Source organism: Mytilus trossulus, chromosome 3 (assembly GCF_036588685.1).
Source record: "Mytilus trossulus isolate FHL-02 chromosome 3, PNRI_Mtr1.1.1.hap1, whole genome shotgun sequence".
NCBI lineage: Eukaryota > Metazoa > Mollusca > Bivalvia > Mytilida > Mytilidae > Mytilus > Mytilus trossulus.
In genome coordinates, this window is record NC_086375.1 from 16,190,889 (window position 1) to 16,213,546 (window position 22,658).

At 30.5% G+C, this 22,658-nt stretch overlaps 1 protein-coding gene across 1 annotated transcript in view; it reads right to left on the reverse strand.

Moving 5' to 3' along the window:
• The window catches only part of LOC134710251 (cleavage and polyadenylation specificity factor subunit 2-like), a 132,774-nt gene that overhangs the window by 98,451 nt on the left and 11,665 nt on the right, over positions 1 to 22,658 (reverse strand). Inside the window, exons 8-9 of the mRNA XM_063570526.1 lie at positions 21,234 to 21,332; positions 20,286 to 20,408 (exon numbers count right to left, since the gene is read on the reverse strand). Of these exons, the coding sequence (XP_063426596.1) occupies positions 20,286 to 20,408; positions 21,234 to 21,332 (222 nt within the window). The remainder of the gene's footprint in view (positions 1 to 20,285; positions 20,409 to 21,233; positions 21,333 to 22,658) is intronic.

The following is a 22,658-nucleotide window of genomic DNA, read 5'->3' on the forward strand; positions in this document are numbered from 1 at the left end:
GATTAATATAACAAAGACATGTGTAAAGTTTTAAGCAATAATCATAAATTGTTTTTGAGATATGGTGCGACATGTAAAAAAAAACTCCACCTTTTTTACAAAATACTCAATAACTCAAAAATAAAATTTTGAATCATCACCAAAAAGTATACAGATATTTAGATTAATATAACTAGTTTTAAGCCATAATCAAGAATCGTTTTTGAGATACGGTGCGACATGTGAAAAAAAACAACCCCCTGTTTTAATTACAAAGTGCTGTAACTCAAAAAGTTCTAATTTCATTTTCACCAAAAAGTATACAGATCATTTGACCATCATAAGAAACAATTATGCTAAGTTTCATGAAATTTGGATAAGTCGTTCTCAAGTTACGGTGCGACATGTTTACGCCGGACAGACGGACGGAAGGACACCGGACATTTGTATACCATAATATGTTCCGTCAAAATTTTGACGGGCATATAAAAAGGGCAAGATGTGAGCAACTGTCCAGTTTTTATACCAACAATAGATGATAAAAGATGATTAAAAGTGTCAATCAAGTTCATTTGTATAACTTCAAATTTTTCAAAATTTTAAAAATATCACTGTTTGCAAAAAGGTCAAAGTTCAATAAGTTAGTCATTTTACATAAACTAGTCAACATAAGTACCGAAAAACAAGTTTGAACTCAAATTTACATGTATACAATATCAGGTCAAAAGTTTATCTTTATATGACATTGACCTTACTGTATATTGTTTTCATATTGCCTCCAATTAATAGCAACAATTATAATACAAAAATAATTGAATTTTTTCATGCCTAAATGAACCCCAAATTGTATAGAAAAGTAGTATGGTATAAAATCTTCATTGCACCAAACATCACATTGTTACTAATTAATTTGAAAAAGGCAATGGGAAGTGTTCTGGTTTTTTTTTTATAGCTTGCTGTTCTGCCTAAACCAAGGCTCTGTGTTGAATGCTGTACTGTGTTTTTACACATTGTGCCTTTGATGAAGACTTGTTTGATTGGCACTCATACCACATTTTCTTATTTCGTATTTATATAGCTGCAGTATAAAATAAATTTTAACAGCTAAACTTTTAAGTCATCAAATGAAAAGCAGTCATCAGCAAAACAAATTAATTTGATTCAATATATTTTTTTTATTAAAAAGCAGGTGCCTGATCATATATGAAGATAACCTTTTTCCTATAAAAAGAGCCTATTAATTTCTGCATACCAGGTTAAATCCATTCTCCAATAAATTACATAACATTTACATATTTTTCTATGAAAATAACTTAACACACAAGCTATGAGTCCATCTGCTGTGATAAGGGCTGAACCAATTTATTCGATTTTATAATTAACTATTTGTCTTTTCACAGTGCAAAAACTTTAAAACAAGACATCAAAGCTGTAACTTAAGTCTTCGTCATTTTCTCATTTGCTATTACAAATCTTCATAAAGCTTTAAAAGAATTTTCTTTCAAGTTCCAATCCTAATATTGTCTACAATCCTACTTAGGAGCTTGTATGATTTTGAAGACCAGTAATTAAAGAGCTCTTTTGTTCTTACTTGAACTCTAATAAAATGTTGTACGTAAATACTATGGCTTAATACCCTAGTCAATCAACATTGAGCCTCAAGTGCAATGACTCCGCACAGTATAGCGCAATTTGTTCAGTTCTTAAATTATCACAATTGAAGTTTGAATTTTTTATTTAAATTTCTTCTACTTCTTTGTTGTCACTGGGTTGCTGGCTCACTGATGCATTTTCTCACACCTCGTTTTATTCATAGTATGATCAACTGTGAAGGTCAATGATCATCAAATTGTACAAGATACATGAAATGAAATGATGTATAGAATATAAAAAAAAACATGTGACTGTATGAAAAGGAAAAGATCAAGAACAAAGATATAGAATAATTAATATGCTTCCATTCATAAATTGGACAGGGATTCAGTCTCATCTACAAGCAACTGAAAGTCTCTTTTCTGTTACCATGAAAGCAACTATACTAAAGGCTGTACTGTTGCCTATAGTTGCTTACATCCACTTCATTTGAACTTTAGTGGATAGTCTGGCAATCATACATCTCCCACCCCAACAAATTCCAAATATGCTGGATAATAACACTTTCCCTAAATAAGATAAATGCTAATATAGCTATTCAGGCCTTAACTATACCAGTACAGAGATACCTACTTCATCCTAAATAAATAGCGTCCTAATTAAATAAGCCTACACATTTTGCCGAGTTTTCCAAAACATCATTGATTGAACGTGAACATATGATGATATTAATGGTGTTAACCTCACTTTCACATGTCATCCCTCATTCTATACAAGGATTGATAGACCATTAATTGATGCTCGTCACTTTACCAAACGTATCCCTATGTTGATTTAATAGCCACGGCTTACAGTTACCAGTTATGAAGAAAAATAAGTCTGACACTGTTGGATTAAAACTGAGTCTTGAACATTCCTTTAATATGTCGAACAAATTCAATATGAGAATCGCTGGAGGTGCAATTTCAAACTTTTTATGTCGCACTGCATGGTGCACCTCAAAAGTTAAATTATAAGAATTAATCATTAAAGTGTAGAGTTTGAAAAAGGGGAAGAGTGTATGGATCTATACAAATCATGTTATCGAGTTGATAAAGATATATGTTATAATGTCTATAGTGGGTCTATCAGTACTAGACGCAATAGGCTATTTTTCATGAAGGCAAAATCTATCAAGCATATATCATTTTATATCAATTGACCTTCTTATTTCCCGTAATTGACACTTGTGTAGCAAAAATTAAGGCTTGATGTTAACAATGTCACAAACTGCTTTGGCATCCAGTGCTTTGGTAATGTCATAATTAAAATAAGATTGGGAGATGTGGTAAGATTGCAAATGAGACAACTATCCACTAGAGACCAAATAACTTCAAAGTTCGCAACGATAGCTTGCTGTAAAGAGTAAATTAAAATTGTAAATTCTCAGTGTTCTTGCTATGCAGCTAACATCAATTTTGGTTTTGAAGGCTAAGCTGCAATACATGTGTTCTCTTTCTTTTTGTATTTGGCTTTCCAATTGATTGCCAACCCTGCAAGACCCTCATCATTCCAATTGACTGATTTTACTGTGATAGAGATAATGTATGTACCTTTGGCAATTTTTCTACTGGAGGCATGAGATTTGTGTTACCATTTTGACCAGACACTTTCATGGATCCTTTAATGATAATAATTTTGTTACAGAATATACTGCAAACAGTCTCTAGTTTTTAGTGTATTGAATATTAGAGAGGTCACGGTGAGCCTTATATAATGATTTTCAAAGAGATAAAATTCGGATAATTTACTCAAAGGCATGCTTGGTTTCCTGAGAAACATAGAACACTGACAGCAAGCTGCCAAACTTGTCATCATATCACAACAAATTGAATTTAAAACAGATCAGATTGGACTAACAGAGTACAGTTTCAGACAGCAAAATAAATTTAAATTCAGATAACACAATGTAATATCAATGCGATCAATGCAGGATGTGCAATGATTCAATTACCATGCAGGCATTAACTGCAGAATAGATCAATAATGCAAATAGTTGCATATGCTGTAATCCATTATAAGAAAGAATTAATCTTGATTTGATATGAAAAGCTTCAAGTTTAAGCCTCAGAGTATACTCATTTTTTTCAGGAATTCTTAAGGAAGTAAAATATACTGCTGAACCCATTACAAAATAATTATTAGATAAAGGCTGACCAGTATTTACTATTAATCTAAATTAGCTATAGCATATTAGTTCTGGTAGAGGTACTAATTAGAATGCCAAGACTGATTTGGAAACATATCCCTTTTTTGTATGTGATCTTAAAAACAAATCAAGAATAACAGATTAAATGTTATAAGAAGTGCATGAAGATAAGAAAGTCAACTTTTTCTAACTGTTTTGTTTTTAAAGTTTATGTTGCAACATTCAAAACTTTAAAATCCTATAAATAAATCTTCAAAAAATTTCTTAAAAAATAAATTTTAAATGAAAATCAAGAGACTCAAATAGGATTAATTGCTGGTTGCTAGAGATCCAGTGCCAAATATTAATTTTTTAACTACAAATTTAGGAGGAGATAACAAAAATCTTATGCATTGGCATTGAAGAGTTTGTCAAAAAGGAACAAAGACCAGAAATTTAAAATGCCTTCAAACTTTTCTTTTTTCAAGCTATTAGTCATCAGGTTGCTGTCTCATTGACGTATACACACCAATCCTTTTATTCATATAAGTTTTCTAGAGTTTCTGAATGTTGTCTATATACCTTTTAGTCCTAATCAAGACATAACATCAATTACGGTGTAAAGATATACTTTCAAGAATGGGAAAGACAAGTCTCATTTGTCAAATTTGATGATTCCGTGCTACGATCACGGGTCAATAAAGGTTACTTAACCCTGGACACTGTTCCTCATTAATTACACAGTACAAAGACAGGAACACCTTATTTAGATATAAATTCTATGTCTTAAGTAAAAGAAGTAAAAAAGTCTAGACGTGTTCCAACAGTAAATACTGAGAACAAATTCTACAGTGGCAAAGACTCAAGTTAACCATTATATCTACAACACAACTACTGCCTTCTAGCAGTATAACAAGGAAAATAGAACGTTCCCATTTGAAAAAATTGATTAGAAGACAAAAATGATTAATTTGAGCTTATTATGTTCAATAAAAAGTGGTCATTAATTTAGTGTTAGCATGCGGGAGATAATTATACATTATAAAATGACCCAGGCTGACTGGTGTATTATTTACTGAAACAAAATATCTATAAAACCCAGGCTCATTTTGCTTACTCAAAAATACAATCAGACGCAGACTGGAAAGTGGAATAAATTATTTACCCCATTACTTAATTCTGAAACTGAAACAGATATTTGGATCTGAACCAATCCTACAAAACTGAACAACTAATTTTGTCAAGTTCATTATTTCACTTATTACTTTTCAAGTGTAACAATTCTAATATAGGAGTACTGCTTGGGCAGCTTCTTGGAAAATCAGTATGATCTGTTTAGTCCATTTGGCAAGATTATTTCAGGATCTTTGTCTTAAAATAGCCATAGCATAAACAAAGGAGACAACTATCATCAACAAAAACAAACATGAAACTATGGTCAAATGAAGATAAGCAGACCTAAAAACATGGACCTTCGAAGATACTTAGACATGAAACCTCGGTCCATCTAAGATACACAAACATCTACCATGGTCAATCAAAGATAAACAAACATGAAACCATGGTCCATCAAAGATAAACAAACATGAAACCATGGTCCTTCAAAGATAAACAAACATGAAACCATGGTCCATCAAAGATAAACAAACATGAAACCATGGTCCTTCAAAGATAAACAAACATGAAACCATGGTCCATAAAATATAAACATACATGAAAACATGGACTGTCTAAGATAAACAAACATGAAACCATGGCATGTAGAAGATAAACAAACATGAAACGTTGGTTCATCGAAGATAAGTAAACATGAAACTGTGGTCCGTCAGAGATAAACCGATATGAAACAACAGTCCATAAAATATAAACATACATGAAACAAGTCCATAAAATATAAACATACATGAAACCATGGTTCATCAAATTTAAACATACATGAAATCATGGTTCATGATGAGCCATAATTCTTTTTTCATATAAAATTATAATGAAACAGTAAAAATTCACAAGTCTTTAAAGTTGAGTAACAGTTTGTTTGTTTTCATATCTATATATAGGAATTTTTTACAGAAATCATAAAGTGCATATGTATGTTGTAGCATATTAAGGTGGTACCTAACACTTTCACTAAAATCAATTTGGCTCGTTTAATTTTCATAAAATTTTGGCAAAGTATTTACTTTGACCTTTTGACAAAAAATTAAAAAAAATAAAAAAGATTGAACCAACCATTTTATCAGAAAAATTACACTGGTTATATAGCAGTTTGACAAACACAAATTTTGATCATTGAGAAGCTTAATATTATCTTAACAACGCAACGTAATTAAAACGTTCAATTGATTTTACAGAGTTATCTCCCTGTAGTGTTAGGTACCACCTTAATCTATTAAAATAAAAAATCATAATGTCTAATAAAATTTGTAGATTTAGCTAACAAAGTCCTTATATTTGTATATAGTAACATTCATTTATAGTGGAAAATTGTTTAAACAATGAATTAGCTATAATTAAAATATGCTTGCCAGTCCCTCTCTGTGACCAAAAATAGATAACTCTGGCTCATTTCCCAATCAATCTATCATGACAGGAAGATAATTCTTTCAATTTTCATTCATAGTCTATTTCAAAAATGATAAACGGTTCTTTATATTGGTATGTAAATATTTTAAACGTTTCAAACTTATGAAATTATATTCGTACATCAATTGTTTTGATACACCAATAACAAAAACTGAAATATATTGCATTGATTCCACTTGTAATTATTCAAAATTATATCAGAAACCTAAACATAATTATAAAAAAATGAACCTGTTAAGGGGAGACAATACTTGTATAACTTTTTCGAATTGGCACATAATACCAAGGAATGTCACTCTTTCATACAAATGGCACATCCATATATTTAATTAACTGCGCAATCGTGCTCCACCTTCAATGATGATTTTGAATTATAAATATAACCAAAAGTTGTTAATCTATAAATAGTGAAGAATAATGAAAGCTAACCCACTGTAAAAATATTTCTTTGCACTTTTTTAAAAATTCCTCAGAAAAATTCTCAAGCCACTTGACTTTCATAGCTCAAAATTAACGTTTTTACAGAATATTTGAATAAAGTAGTTACAGATTATTCTCTTCTTAAAGTGTAAGACCCAATAAAAATCGTATGCTTGCACAATCTTACCAAAATACGGATTTAATTAGGTCCTGAACATTTTGACATTTCTTCGTATATTTTTATTGAAAACCGGTTTTAAACAAATCACAAGTAGGTGTTAAGATCCGACTAAATACCTTTTTCCCGATATGGTCAGGTAAAATTGCTATATGTTGGTTGTATAAGTACTGATTCATTCTATTTACCACAGATTTTGTCCTTAATATTTAATATGATGAAAAAAAACTGTTACTTCTGTTAACAAGCAAAACTTAATAAAGTTGAAAAAAAAAAACAGGAAATATAACTTATATAAGGCCACAATATTTGAAATTCTTGCTTATATGGACCTACTCATATTATGTTCCAAGGATACCAATATCTTTTCTTTGAAAATTAAAATCTCAGATCTTAATCATCAATGCACCTTAATAAACTACCTGTTCTTGGGGGGAAATTAACACTCCGGAGAGAGAAAAAACACATCAGAAATACAAGACTAATAATCTTGTACGTCAGATGCTTCTGGATGAGGAAATTAACACTCTGGACTTAGTAACCACAGTTGTTAATTTCACAATTTAACAGTTCTTTTACCTTTCATAAGGTGACCAGGTTACTAATATTTAAGTCTTTTTGTCTCAGATGGATAGCTGACTAATTGGTACTCATTTCACATCTCTTTATTTTTATATACTTTTTTAAAGGGTATATTGTTTTTGTCCAAAAAAACACACTTCATGGCTAGACAAATAATTTACACAATGTTTTGTGTGGGAAGCAAATAGTCTATTTTTGGAAGAAAAACACCATGGCAGAGTGAAGTAATAACAAATAGATATTCAAACACATAAGTGGTAGACAATTGAAACTGACAACGCCATGGCAACTATTGAAAACAACCAAAAGACATATGTTGTAATTTCTGCTTCTTGCTATGTTTTTGTATAGTTATAAAGCAAGCAAATACGAATACTCATAAAACTAGTAAATACACGGGGTAACAAATAAATACGGACATCAAAACTGTTGTCTGTTCTCTCTCGGCATCATTGGTAGCGTGAATAAATGATCAAAAGTAAAATTTATACTTTTATTAAACAGCCGAAATGTTTCCATACAAGTACAGTATATTCCAACAATAATATAATAAACATACGGGGCGAAGCTACTAAAATAATAATCCTTCTCGTGTATTTTCGTACGGGTCAACTGGGATTATCTTACATATTTCAAAGACAATATAAATAATATGCAAGGCATACAGCTAATGCGCTGCTTCTTACCTCTAGGACCCCCCGGGATGAGCCTTGCTGCAAGCCAAAAGTAAACACAGCAAAGACTGACGAACGTGACGTTGCACTCGTATTTATTTCAAATTACCAGAAGTAAATATTCTAAGCAGGAAGAAAAACATAACGTAAAACGCTTACATAAAATATAGGAGTCCTCGACTCAAAATGCTTATAATAATACAATCTTATGAATAATTAAAGCTAGACATATTAATTATTCCAGTTAAGAGCTCGAAAATGAACACTTTTGGGTTCACGCTTAAAATATTGACCAATGGTAACGTTCTGAACAATACATGACAAAGTTGCGCCATATACGACGTAATCGATACAACTAATAACATAAAGTAAAACGTACGTTAATTACTCATTCGATATACTAAACACTAGAAATAACTTCTGTAAACTTATATAAACTCTCTTATTACAATAAATATTCTTTTACTTGGAAATAACCAAAACACACATTTACAACAACATACAACAGTTCACAAATCTTAGGGTCAACAATCACAAATATGACATTCTGTCTCTTTAAGACTTGCTCCTGTCAATATTTACTAATTGCAGCCATTATTAAGAGCAAATCAAAGGCTATATAAGTATAAGAAGAACAGACACACAATGGCCAAAAAAATGACCAAAATAGGAAACAACAATCTGTGAATCATTACAAGGAACACTCAAGGTTATGCAACAAGAACAAAACCAGAAACCTTTGGTGATCTTAGGTGTTCTTGATAAGAAAGCAGGTGCTGCTCCTCTTGTTACATCATTTGCTTTGTACATTGCTAAGAATATTATTTTTTCGATATTCGTAATAATTGAGTCGGTAGATATTCTCAAGACACATTTCATTTCATCTCAATGCATGTGAATTACTATATAATATATGGTATGACATATGAACCTATGTGATATAGTCTATATACGTCAGCATCAAACAAAAATACTGAATAACAAAGTCTATATTTAAATCAATGCAAAGACATCAGGGAAGATTGGCAAGAACTACTACGTCGTGAGAACTAGCAAAGACAAAAGTGGGTTATACTTCCAATACACAACTATTTTGGAAACTTAATAATAGCATGACAAGTAGAAACACATTTCTATAATTCACCGATTGGACAATATAGTAATGAACCTCATCCAGTCAAACCATTCTGATTGATGTTGTAATTTCAGGGTACTAATATCTGGAGAATGACCCTTTGTTTCTTAATCTTGGATAGATAATATCATTATAGATCAAGTAATTATAGTAACATGACAAGGTTACACTATAGATTTGACCTTGATAATAACCTTGGGATGAAGTGGAAGATGTAATTTAAGAAAAGCAAGCAGACATAAAAAAAAAACCACCTCAACATGAGACTTGCTAAATATCAATTGTTAAGGAAATTCTGAAACCAACTACAAAATGTTAGTGTACACTTACAAATTGTTTTGATAATATATCATACTAGAATAATGATTCTGAAACAGAATTGCACCTTAGTTTAAGTCCATAGTCTCTATCACTGAACAGCAAGGATAATAAACATCATACAATTATTCTCTATGAAGCTGGCTCCCACTCCTCACATACAACACCTAGTAACCTTAATTGGTAAAACTACCATCTCATTCTAATAGATGAAAATCACTGCATGGAGCTTTATAGCTTTGTATCATACCAAACAATGCTGTTATGATAGTATCATGATGGAACACTGAATAATTTAATAGAATTGACCACAGGGTAACAATTAAACCGCAGACTGAAGTTTACTTTCCATTTATCATATAAATTGTCATCATATTTATTTATCTTTATACAAATAATAGGAGATGGTAGTTGACATGAATGAGAAAGCAAACAAACAATTTAAGTTCACCAAAGATGCCATCTCAAAGTGATTATTATGATGTACCATCGACTATATTATATTGCAAACTCTTTACCGCTTCATTTTCGAAACTATCAAACTGAAGCAAGTAATTAACGAATTAAATAGAAAATAATATGTGGTATAAAAAGTATCTAATAAAGCATCAATCAGTGAGCTGTGGGTCTGAAAGCTAAAAACCACCTCAGAGGTCTTGTGGTAGTACCAAACCAGTGACTTGAGAATCAATATTGGCTACATTTTCACTAAGCTAGCAGCATTTAAGAGTAACAGAAAAGACAGGTCAGCTCAGAGTTTAATAAAGTGTTTGGGTAAGGTGACATCTATCTTTTTGTGAACTAGCAAATTAACAATTCTGACCTAAAGTTTGTCAATCTAGTACAAGACAAGGTCTATAGTCATATCACAATTTTATAAGAGACTATTTGATTGCTATTTTCTGTCAATTCTGTTCTCAGTTACAGGAATTTGTTAAAGGTGCTTTTAACTTATTATTAGCACGATGATATCAATATTGTTGATCAAGTATATTAACACATATCTTCAAGTAACTTTACATAAGATTTGCTGACTTCTGCTTGATGCAATCTTATCTTCTTTTTTTTTTTTTTTTTTTTTGGAAAAGCAGATTTTAACATATGGAAAATGGATAGCCAAAGCAATACAAACAATGCACTTTACACATAAGTAAATTCCAGTGGTAAATTTAATCTATCATGTAACAACATTACATTAAAAGTGATTAGTTTGTTCAGGGGAAACTAACAGGATTAAAATCCATTAATATATAACATACTGACAACTGTATAGTGAGAAACTATTAAAATGAAGAATAGTCTTGAATGAAAATTGAATAACTGAGCAGAATGTTTTTAATTTTTTTCCGGTAATATTTTATTCAAACATATGACCTAATTTCAATCTTTGCAATTAACAACAGCCCTGTACTTAATCATACCAAACTTGAAACAATAACACTTACTGACCAGTCTGATGAACTCTAAAAAGAGACGATTTGAGCCTACAGCTACAGAAATTTATCCAGTAGACTAATTAGAACTAATCTTGCATCAATGTCAGTTGTAAAAGATTCACACCAACAAACACATACAACAAATTTGAAATTTATAGATTTAACCCTATATTGGGAAGTCTTGTATAAACGTGTACTGTCTCTCCAGTACATGGTTGTTCACCTAAACTGATTCTCCACTAGCAGATAACAGCTATAATGGAGATAGATTTACATTACTAGACAATCCTTCAAATAAAAAGACAGAAATATTTCTCTTATCACTTTGTCCAAATAGGTTTTGTATATAACCACAGTCATTTAGAACTACTTACAATGTACATTATGATAAAACTGAAGAATAATAAGGAAACTATGTACTTATTAAATTCCTATTTGGTAGGCCAGTTAGTTCTGGCTTTTAAGATTTGTATAAAGTTTATAGTAATACCCATCCATGAATGAGAGCAATCAAACACTCAGTCACGTTACAAAAGTACAATGTTGTAAGATTTCTCCTAAAGTAAGCTATATCAGCTTCTTATAGTAACATATATCTTAAACTTTTCCATGCATTCACAATACATCATGATAGCTTGCTTAAATGATTTATTTACTCATTTTTCAAATCCTTACATTATACATCAATGAGAAAAATAAAACATGTAATTCTATATAAAACATGTATGATACTGAAAATGACTAATTTCTCAAAAAACAGTCAAATACAAAAAGCATCCCACTCACACAATCATTCTCTATGTTCAGAAGACTGAAATTGGGGTAAAACTTTAATTTGGCCACACAATTATAATGATCATTACAAAGGGAGCACATGTACTAAGTTTCAAGTTGATTGGACTTCAACTTCATCAAAAACTACCTTAACCATAAACTATATTCTGAAGAGGGACAGGACAGACCAACGAACAGACGAATGAATGAATGCTCAGACCAAAAAACATAATGCCCCTTAGTGGGGCATATGTGGGGTATAAAAATGTATTGCTTGATTGATGAGTGCTTAACTTCCAGTGGCAAATATTGTGTGCATATTCAGGACAATAACATATTTATTTCATTTACATTTTTCTTGTTTTGCACCAACATGCTTTGTCAGATTTCAATGTGCAAGCTACCATTATAAAGTAAGACACCTGGCTACCTGGACATAGAGCCAACACATAAATGCCCTTACTCATAATTTTCATGTACAAAGAAGACTGGAAGCATGTATCATGTTTAATTTTTTGTAACAGTAGATTTGGCATTTATCTATTTTTCAAACTGTTGACGATTTCAGAAACAGATAATTTAAAGATAAAAAATCTCAAGATTAAATGGTTAAAGATGAAACTCATCAAAATCTGATGGGAGTTAACTGAGAGTAAAATTCAGATCAAGCAAACCTGATCGAGTTATTCAAAATTTGAAAAAATACACTTTTTTTTAAACAAAAATCTGTTTCTCTTAGGAAAACATATATAAATTCAGATAATAATACTAATAGTAAATTTAACTAAATAACATTATACATGTAGTATCAATCCTGATGTTGTATTGATATTTCATTTGATGTAGTGATGAAAGGAAACATAAGTTTTAAACTTCTGTAACAAATGGATCAAAATCAAAAGACAGTTAACTAAAGATTATGCAAAAAAAAACTTCAATCAAATTTAGATAAATCAAAAGAAGATGTGCGATTATTGACACTATGCTGTAAATTCAGAAATTGGTGCCAGAATTTATTATTGATTTTGTTAAAAAATACTGCTTACAAATCATTTTACCAAAATTTATATTTTTGCGACGTCTATATATTGTAATTTTTGCAATACTAAATAAAAACACAAAAACTATCCAAGTACAAAAAGACTTATCATTGACGAGAGTGTTATATATACGATTATATATACACCAATTTTCTCCGTCAGTATGTATATATAAACGTAAATGGAAATGAGAGAAATTACATATCCCTGATTAAGAGTTATATATTGATGAATGGAACCACCAAGTTATTTGTAATGGGATGCTTCTTGCATGCAGAATGACTATCTTTCATGACTGATTAACTGAGGAAAATTGGTAGTAGGTGTTAAAAGTTAATGTTCCACATGAGGGTCGTTTTAATTATCGCTGTCTGATAACAGAACAAAATCATGCTATCCTAATGGAATTAAGAAAGCATGACTGAAGTTAGAAAGACATGCTAAAACATTAACACTTAAAAGACTTAAATGGGTTTGTACTTTTGTAGATATATAGCATTGATAAAGTAATATAAAAATAATGTAAGAAATGTTTCAGAGAACTTGAGTTCTTTGAAAGTAGTGCAGAATTTAAATTAATCCGTTTTATATCTTATCTAAATATAGATAATGTCTCTTTTTTTGGAATCTGCAAGACTTTTCATAATATTATTAAAGTACTAGAACTATTGATGTCAAACCTTTTTATTTTTTAACCTAATTTTTTATAGAAATGGCTGTGATGTCCAGTAATAATGGACAAGAAGCAATACCAAAGGTCTATATACCATACTATGCAGTGGCGGATCCAGGAATTTTCATAAGTGGGGGCCCACTGACTGACCTAAGAGGGGGCCCACTTCAGTCACGCTTCAGTGATTCCCTATATGAGCAACCAAATTTTTTCCCAAAAAGGGGGGGGGGGCGGCCCCCCCCCCCCCCCTAAATCCGCCTCTGCTATGTATCATTGTCTTACATTACTCAATGTGAACAAAAGGGGTGTAGTTGATGAGCCAGCAACCCAAAAAAACACAAATAACCAATAGACATTTAGTAGTTAATGCTATCCTTTTTTGATAATTCTACTGGTCACCTTTTCACTTGTCTTATCAACCTGGTATCAATGAAAGTACTCCCATACTGACCGAAAGTAGGGATATGGCATGTTAATTCATTAAACAAACTATAATTAATTTTTATATAGAATTCATTCTGGATAGAGAGAAAAATGGATGAAATATCTTATTTTATCTTACATATTGTTTGATTAGTATGACCTTCATATCAATTTTGTTGATATTTTCAAACTATTTCCATGTGGGACATTTTTGTTGCATTTTACATGATCCTAAATTTATATTTTTTTAAAAAGCCCCATCGCAAAAAAAATCAATGTTTACTGTCTATATCTATATATTTTGGAAAATGTTGTTTGTGCTGTTTCTAGACCCTTCTACACGAAATTTGTTTAACATGCACACATATAAAAATTGCAGTTTTTATCCAACGCAATCATAGGTTTGAACGTAGTTTTCAATTTAGACTCGATTATATATATATATATAGGCATTATGTACCTGGTGCCAAAGTTACATAATTAATCCACAAAAGCTGTTAAAGGAATCAATGTTGCAAAGTGCAAGATGTGTTTTTTATTTCTCATTGATCAAACAAATAAATACGGTAAAAATTACATCACAAACACAAACTGAATAAATTAATTTGAATCAAAAACAAGTCTGTTGACTTATATAGCATCTGTTTCCGGAAAATTATAATTTTGACATTTAGTTTTCATGAAAGAGACAAGCATTTCAGACTATTACTCATTAAATTTATTAATTTATGTGTAAATTAATGCATTTTAAAACATTAGCAACAGCAAGGAAATGAATAAGGGAGACAAATACTTCAGTTTCAGACCATTCTCTGAATCGTTACAAATGTGGCTAATATAAAAAAGAAGATGTGGTATGATTGCCAATGAGACAACTGTCCACAAGAGACCAAAATGAAACAGACATTAACAACTATAGGTCACTGTATGGCCTTCAACAATGAGCAAAGCCCATACCGCAAAGTCAGCTATAAAAGGCCCTGATAGGATAATGTAAAACAATTCAAACGAAAAAACTAACAACCTTATTTATATAAAAAAAAATATGATGTTTTTAATAATGCAATTATTTCTCAATCAGACAAAAACTTAACATATAATAGCTCTAGATATTTGTAAGTCAAGTTAATATTGTGAATGTCTGACATATAATTTACACATTATGATATGAACTAGCATTCTGAATTGTGATGCATATCCTGAATTCCAATACTTTATCATACATTGAATGAAATTGAGAACGGAAATTGGGAATGTATCAAAGAGACAACAACCCGACCATTGAAAAAACAACAGCGGAAGGTCACCAACAGGTCTTCAATGTAACGAGAACTTCCCGCACCCGGAGGTGTCCTTCTGCTGGCCCCTAAACAAATATATACTAGTTCAGTAATAATGAACGCCATACTAATTTCCAAATTGTACACAAGAAACTAAAATTAAAATAATACAAGACTAACAAAGACCAGAGGCTCCTGACTTGGGACAGGCGCAAAAATGTGGCGGGGTTAAACATGTTTATGAGATCTCAACCCTCCCCCTATACCTCTAGTCAATGTAGAAAAGTAAATGCATAACAATACGTACATTTAAAATTCAATTCCAGAGAAGTCCATTCTTCAAAAATCTTAATAATAAAAAGCCCACAAAAATTGGAGAATTGACAGTATTATATAGTACTAAATATGATTTGTAACTTCCATATTCCATTAGCGAGGAACATTTGATCTACCAAGTCAGGAATAGTATATCTTATTCAGAATCTTCACAGGGGATAAGAACTTGTATTTCTTTTCAGTGTCTTATATCCCCTGAGTAATAATAACAAAGTACACATTTTTATTTAGGGGCCTGCTAAAGCCCACCTCCAGGTGAAGACCCATTGGTGGCCTTCGACTCTTATCTGCCCTTTGGTCAGGATTGTTGTCTCTTTGAGATATTCTCCATCTCCATTCTCAATTTTATTTAAGGATACATATTTGTAACTGGAGACGCTGAGTGTCCTAATTTCAAAATTAATTACAAGTCGGATCTTTATTTTTGTTCGCCAGGGGATATTTGCACATATAACCTGTCAAGGTAACCAATCAAATTGCATGATTAGCTGAGATATTTCACTCCAGTATAAATACCTATATGTACAGGAATACAGTTCATTTGGTTAACCAGTAAAATATTTCTCCCATAAGGAATATCAAATTAAAATAAAATAAGAATAAACTTATTTATCTCAGTCAATGAACTCATAGTAAAAGAGCCAAACAAATTATATATCAAGCCTCATATATAATGTGGATATATTTATTTTAGTGGGTATCAATTTTCGTGGATGGCTGAAAACTTGCATATTATTGGATATTAGATTTCGTTGTTTTGCCAATCTCTGTGGGGAATTCGGGAATGTGTCAAAGAGACAACTACCTGACATAAGAGCAAACAACAGCCAAAGTCTATAGAACATGTATAAAACATGTTATTCGTTGAATTTTTGAATTCTTGGTTCAACTGTACCCACTAAACCCATGAACATTGGTCCACAGTATATACCGGTAACATCTGATATAATTTTTGTTTTGAACAATATTGCAATACCAATACAAACACAGTCTGCTTTAAAAATTAAATTTTCATTTCCTTATAAACTTTTCATTTTGAACAATAGTGCAATAACAATATAAATACAGTTTGCATTAAAAATTAAATTTTCATTTCCTTATAAACTTTTCATTTGGAACAATATTGAAATATCAAAACAAAACAGTTTGCTTTCAAATTTTAATGTTCCATTTCCTTAGAAAATTTTCATTTTAAACAATATATTGTTTGAATCTAATAAATACAAGAATGTTTTGCGTAAAGTATTTAATGTTCATTTCCCTAAAGATTTCCTCCGATTAAATTAATATCGTATTTATCAAGTATATAGAATACTTTAGTATCCTACCTCTTTACAAACCCTACAAACAATTTCAAGCTGAAATAATTCCTAAAATTACGTTAATGTTTTATTTAACTGAACAATAGTTGGGAAATCATTTTTTATTAATTATTCAGAACAAAAAATAATTGGTTTGAAATTTCTAAATAAATTAATGTTGTTTTCTTTCTACAATGTATTTAGATCCCCAGTTGAAAGAAACAAAATTGATTAGTACTAAAACAAATTGTCAAGAGTTTAAAAAACTCAGCATGCATAATTTTTCTATATGGTCTCTTTTGAATTTAGCAAATCATATAATTAAATGCTGTTTCCTTTAGCTAGGACAGACAGAACAAATTATTCTGTTTCCTACCATTCAGGTAAAAAAATATCATGTATTGTTGATTACTAATCAATTATAACTTTATATAGAAATCTGTATAATTAATGTACCGATTGATTTTTTTGTCAAGTTTCTTTAATGCTGCAATATGTGATTTTTATCAACTCTGTTTGTGTTTAAAGAATTGGTTAAATGTTAAGGTTTTAAAATTTTTGTTATTTGGGTTTGATGATAATTAAACTCATCATAGATACCAGGACTAAATTTTGTATTTCCGCCAGACAAGCGTTTCGTCTACAAAAGACTCATCAGTGACACTCAAATCCAAAAAGTTTAAAAGGCCCGAAAAAAAGTACAAAGTTGAAGAGAATTGAGGACCAAATTTCCTAAAAGTTTTGATAATACAGCTAAGGTAATCTATTCCTGATGTAAAAAAGCCTTAGATGAATCCTACATAGTTATGCTTAACTAGTTCATCTATGACTAAAGATAAATAATATGGAGCTTGACATATCCCCAAAATTGAAAACATACAAAATGTCAGAATAAACCCTTCTACAAGAAAGATAACCTTTCGACGAAATTAAAGAAAATACGAAAAAAAAAATCTCAACATGTTGAAAGAATTACTAAAACAAGTTCCTAATCCCCATGAGTTAGGTAAGAAATGTTATGCACAAGTTATTTGATACCAACATCAAATCTCTGTTGTCGAAAAAAAGAGACAAAGACACCCATTGACAATCCTTGGGAAAAGCATATTCAAAAAAGGCCTAGATACAGGAGACAAACTTCTTTATCATAGTAAGCTAATAAACTGATACTGTCCCATTTTTCAGTGAAAATTTTCATATATCAAAAACTGCCTTCATTGCAAATTCAAATATACTTGCAATTTTTTTTTGTTATTTAACTTTTTTGTACTGTGGTTCAGTGACCTGTAATAAAGTCAAACTAATATACAATAAATGAGACTTTTACGTAATTCAGATCTTATTAATTCCACTCCTATTCTTTTCAATCCTGCAATATGGAATTTACAATTTACAAAAAAGACTTTTATAACTACCTTATAAATTGTCAATTTCTTATTGTATTCACTGCAATTATTTTTAAGTGGAAAACAAATTCGTTTCAGAAAATGTCGTTTTCAAATTTCAATTTAATTTTTGGTGCAATGACTATTTTCATTTCTTTTATTGGGTAAAATTTACATAATTGGCACTCTAAAACTGCTGAGATGTGAGATTCTGAGAATCAACTTGATCTTCCTGTCATTCAAAGCTTCACACGTTGGATGTCAAAGAGCATGTAACAAAAACTAATAACTTGTTATGTAAAGGAAATGAAATAATTTCTTTTTGTCATTCAAAATAAAAATAATTCCAAAAGGGTGATAAAAAATCAAATTGTAAAATATGTCAAGTCAATCAAATATTGTTTTTCAGTATGGAGAGGTTACAAGTAAATTCTTTCATATATAAACCAACTTTCTAAAAAGGTGCATCTTGATGTGTTTTTTTTATTCAAGAGGTAACAGCATATAAAAAAAAAGTTACATTCATGTATATTATTTTTACACTCCTATATTCATGTACTTCACCTCTTATCCAATTATAAGTGTTTCAAAACATAATATATCCATTATTTCATGGTGAAATATTTGGTGCCTTTTATAAGAGTTTCGAGTAGTTTATTAGTTTCAAGTTACCAATAAAGTCATGAAAACAAGCTATTTCACTATCTTTTTTCATTAAAAATGATAAAAGTAGATTACTTTATAAAAAGTTTTCACTCATCAGACCTTTTAGTGCTCTACTTAGAGTGACAGATAACATTCAAAACAACTAGACTAAATTGATAATGACTGTCACAGACAAAACTAGATGTGTCAAAGCAACACAAATGGCCACATCTCAAAAAGATGAAAAATCTGTGATTACAATAACACATGTAGACACAAACATGAAGGTAGTCTCACATATAAAAAAATCAGCTGAAAATCTGGAGGCCTATAGAAATAAAGTCTGTATAACTATTTATCAAAGTAAAAAACCCGTAATTTTGACAAAAATTAGGGGAGCGGAACGAAACTTACACCTGATCTGTAAATCATTATGGTTAACTCACATATCAAAAATTAGCCCAATATCTGAAGATGTTTAGAAAAAAACTCTGTATAATGGTTTGTTGTGGAATGACGGAATGAAGGAATTACAGAATTTCGGAATTACGGACAAAGGTAAATCTATATGGCACCGACAACTTCGTTGCGGGGCCATAAAAATTAAAAAGGGATACTTCTATATGTATATATATTGACACTAAGTTAGCTTACAATATATTTTCCATTCCAGACACCAGAAAACAAATCTGAACTATTTTTTTCACATTTTCACAATGTGACAAGTTTCTCTTAAAAATACTACTTGCTAATAAATACGATTCTAACAGAAGTTTGCAATTGATTGTCAATCAAAAAACAATCTTTCTGGTTACAAGTAATATTTTCTGAGGACATCCATTGAAAAATCTTTTTATTCCATCCTAGATACAATATTTTCAGTCAATGTATAAATTCTTACCTTGAAATCAGTACTGCTTGCTCTGTTTGTTAGATTTATCACAGTTTGTCTATACTTCTGGTATTGGTGGAACATTTTTTAGGTTTTTGAAGAAACATAACAACTAATTTTTTTTTTTGCTTGATATTCTTCTCTCTATCATGTCCATGATAAATTCTACCTCTTCTTGGTTCTTGGTCATAAAACTTTACTCAGTAAAAGGGTAAACGAAAAGGGATTGAAACACCAAATCCAGTTTTATTATTGGTTGAATTTAGAAAGTTTTAAGACCACAAGACCTGGTGCAGGAATCTTAGTTCCTTAAGCCAAGATGTAAAAGAAATTTGACATCATATTGCAAATTATCTTAGCTATGGAGAACACAGTTATGATATTTGTAAACAAACAATTATCCCATTATCGAATGAGGGAATGGTGTTTCTATACATTTCACCAATTCATAGGAAGATATATAATGCCTACCTTAGGTTCAGGAATCTTGGCTAGTTCAGCAAGGTTATGACACAACCTGACGTGTTTGAGATTATATGGATTATTTCTGTTTTCTTCAAATGATCTTAAAATTTTGTCACTCATCCATTCAACCTAAAAGGGACAAAGATATCACAAAAAATTGAAGCTTATCAGTTCAAATGTCATTTCAAATCATCTGTGAGTTCTTCTACATCAGATTCATAGGATGAGTGAGAGAAGACAAATAATCTTTTATTGGTTTGAGTATTTCTCAAACCAATAAAAGAACTTTTCAAAGTACTATTCCTTTTTTTAATCCTTAAATTTAATTATCTAACACACTATTCCTCTTCTCTCACTCATCATGTTTTGTTAAACTGTTCATAATTTGTTAAGAGTTGTCTCCCATTATATGTAGTTGTAAAGCAACATTATTTTTTTTTTAAATTTCAAAATTTTCTTCAATTCTGAACCTAAAATTAAGGTTCATTTAAAAATCATATTTTGTTGCAATTTGTTTTTAATCCATTATCATTAATACAGTAAAAGTATAATGTTGCTTACCAAAGAAGGACAATTCTTACATATAAATGGGAAACAACTCATGTTTCATGGAAATCAAAGTTGGTTTAAATTTGACTACCTAAATTAGAGATTTATTGACAGAGATTTTCTTGTATTACTGGTATATGAATAATATAACCTATTGCAAATTTTAATTTAACATATTCCACAACCTTATTACACACATCATCTTATTAATTGTTTTACATTTTGTTAGGTTCATGCTAATAATTTGTTTGCTATGTAGAATGGGTTTTACTCATTCTTGAAGGCTGTACAGTTATAGCTGCTGACATGTACGTCATATAGTCTTTGGTGGATAGTTATCTAACAGGAAATTATACCACAACTCCTTATTCTATATCATCTTAAATAGCTTGGCCTCTGACCTACCTGTGATTTGGCAAACTCGACTACATTAAAGCTGACATTATTTAACAAGGCTAGAGAGTATGGCGACAAACCTGACTCTGTTGTTCTCCACATTTGATCCTATAATAAATAGATAATCATTATGTAACTAATTTAAAAATAAAATATACTTTTAATCTATTATTGATCTTTAAAAAATTATGTAATGCTCGTACATCCATTACCCATCAAAATCTGATTAAAAATCTGCCTTAAAAAATGTCACTCAAATCCATAACCCCTATTTATCATTTGTTTATAATGCCCTGTGACAATTCCATGCAAACCATTCTAAAACAGTTGTTAATTGGACCATTAATCAAAGAAGCAAATGCAGGTCTAATAACAGCTAATTTTTCAATCAATTCCCAGCAGTAATTAACTTTGAACTAGTGGAACAGTTTAGATATTGTGTAAAATAAAGTGATTACAAAAGGATTTTATAAGTTTAAAGTCCCTGTTGCATAGTTAGAAATTTCAAAATTAACTTAGTTTTAAGGCGAAGTGTACGTAATTGCACGCCCCTAGCGGAATACAGGATTAATAACGTTCGACGTTAGTTACGCAAGTTATCTCCCTTACTCCAAGAAAGGACACACGAAAGAGAAAATAATTCGTGCCGTCTATCATAAATCCAACAAGTACGCCTGTGCTGTTTTAAAATACCTAATCATGAGAAATTATCTGAAATACTTCAGTTAGAAATCAAAGCATTCTATTGTTTCGTGCAGCCTGACTTTAATACCAGTTGATTTTGTTTTGTTTTAGACGCATGGGACATAGAGCATTTCGTGTAAAACTTATGATATCAACAGATAAAAACGCCTCACAACAGAATTATAAATAAATAAACATGTGACGATTCTACTTCTATTGATATCAAATTAATTAAAATTAAACCTGAAAATGCTGAATTGACCCAACAATATCGTTTTAAAAGCCGTAGTTTTGAACGAGAAAATACAGTACTCAAAATAAAGTTTTAGGTTACCGAACAATTAATGAATGATATGTGAAATTAATTATTAGATTAAAAAAAGTTGACATATTCGTATTTTGTGCAAAAGAAAATTTTACATATTTTATATCCCTTCAGAAAATAAGACGATACCAAGAGAATATAATTTGACCACTAGTCTAGGGCAACACTTACAAGTCGGAAGAACAAAGACGAAAATTAACAAATTAGGCCCAAAAAAAATACTCATAGTAAACTAAAAAGTGATCACTCTAAACATTTATCTTAGAATAAGTAAAAACTATGTCATTCAACTTCCAGTTTTCAACTTTTTCTACATGTGCAGAAAATAAACAGGTGTCTTCTATTCCGTCCGAAATTTATGGGAAAACTGAATCTAAATTTAGAACCAAATTGAAATTAAAAGTAAAAATACACATGATTCATGT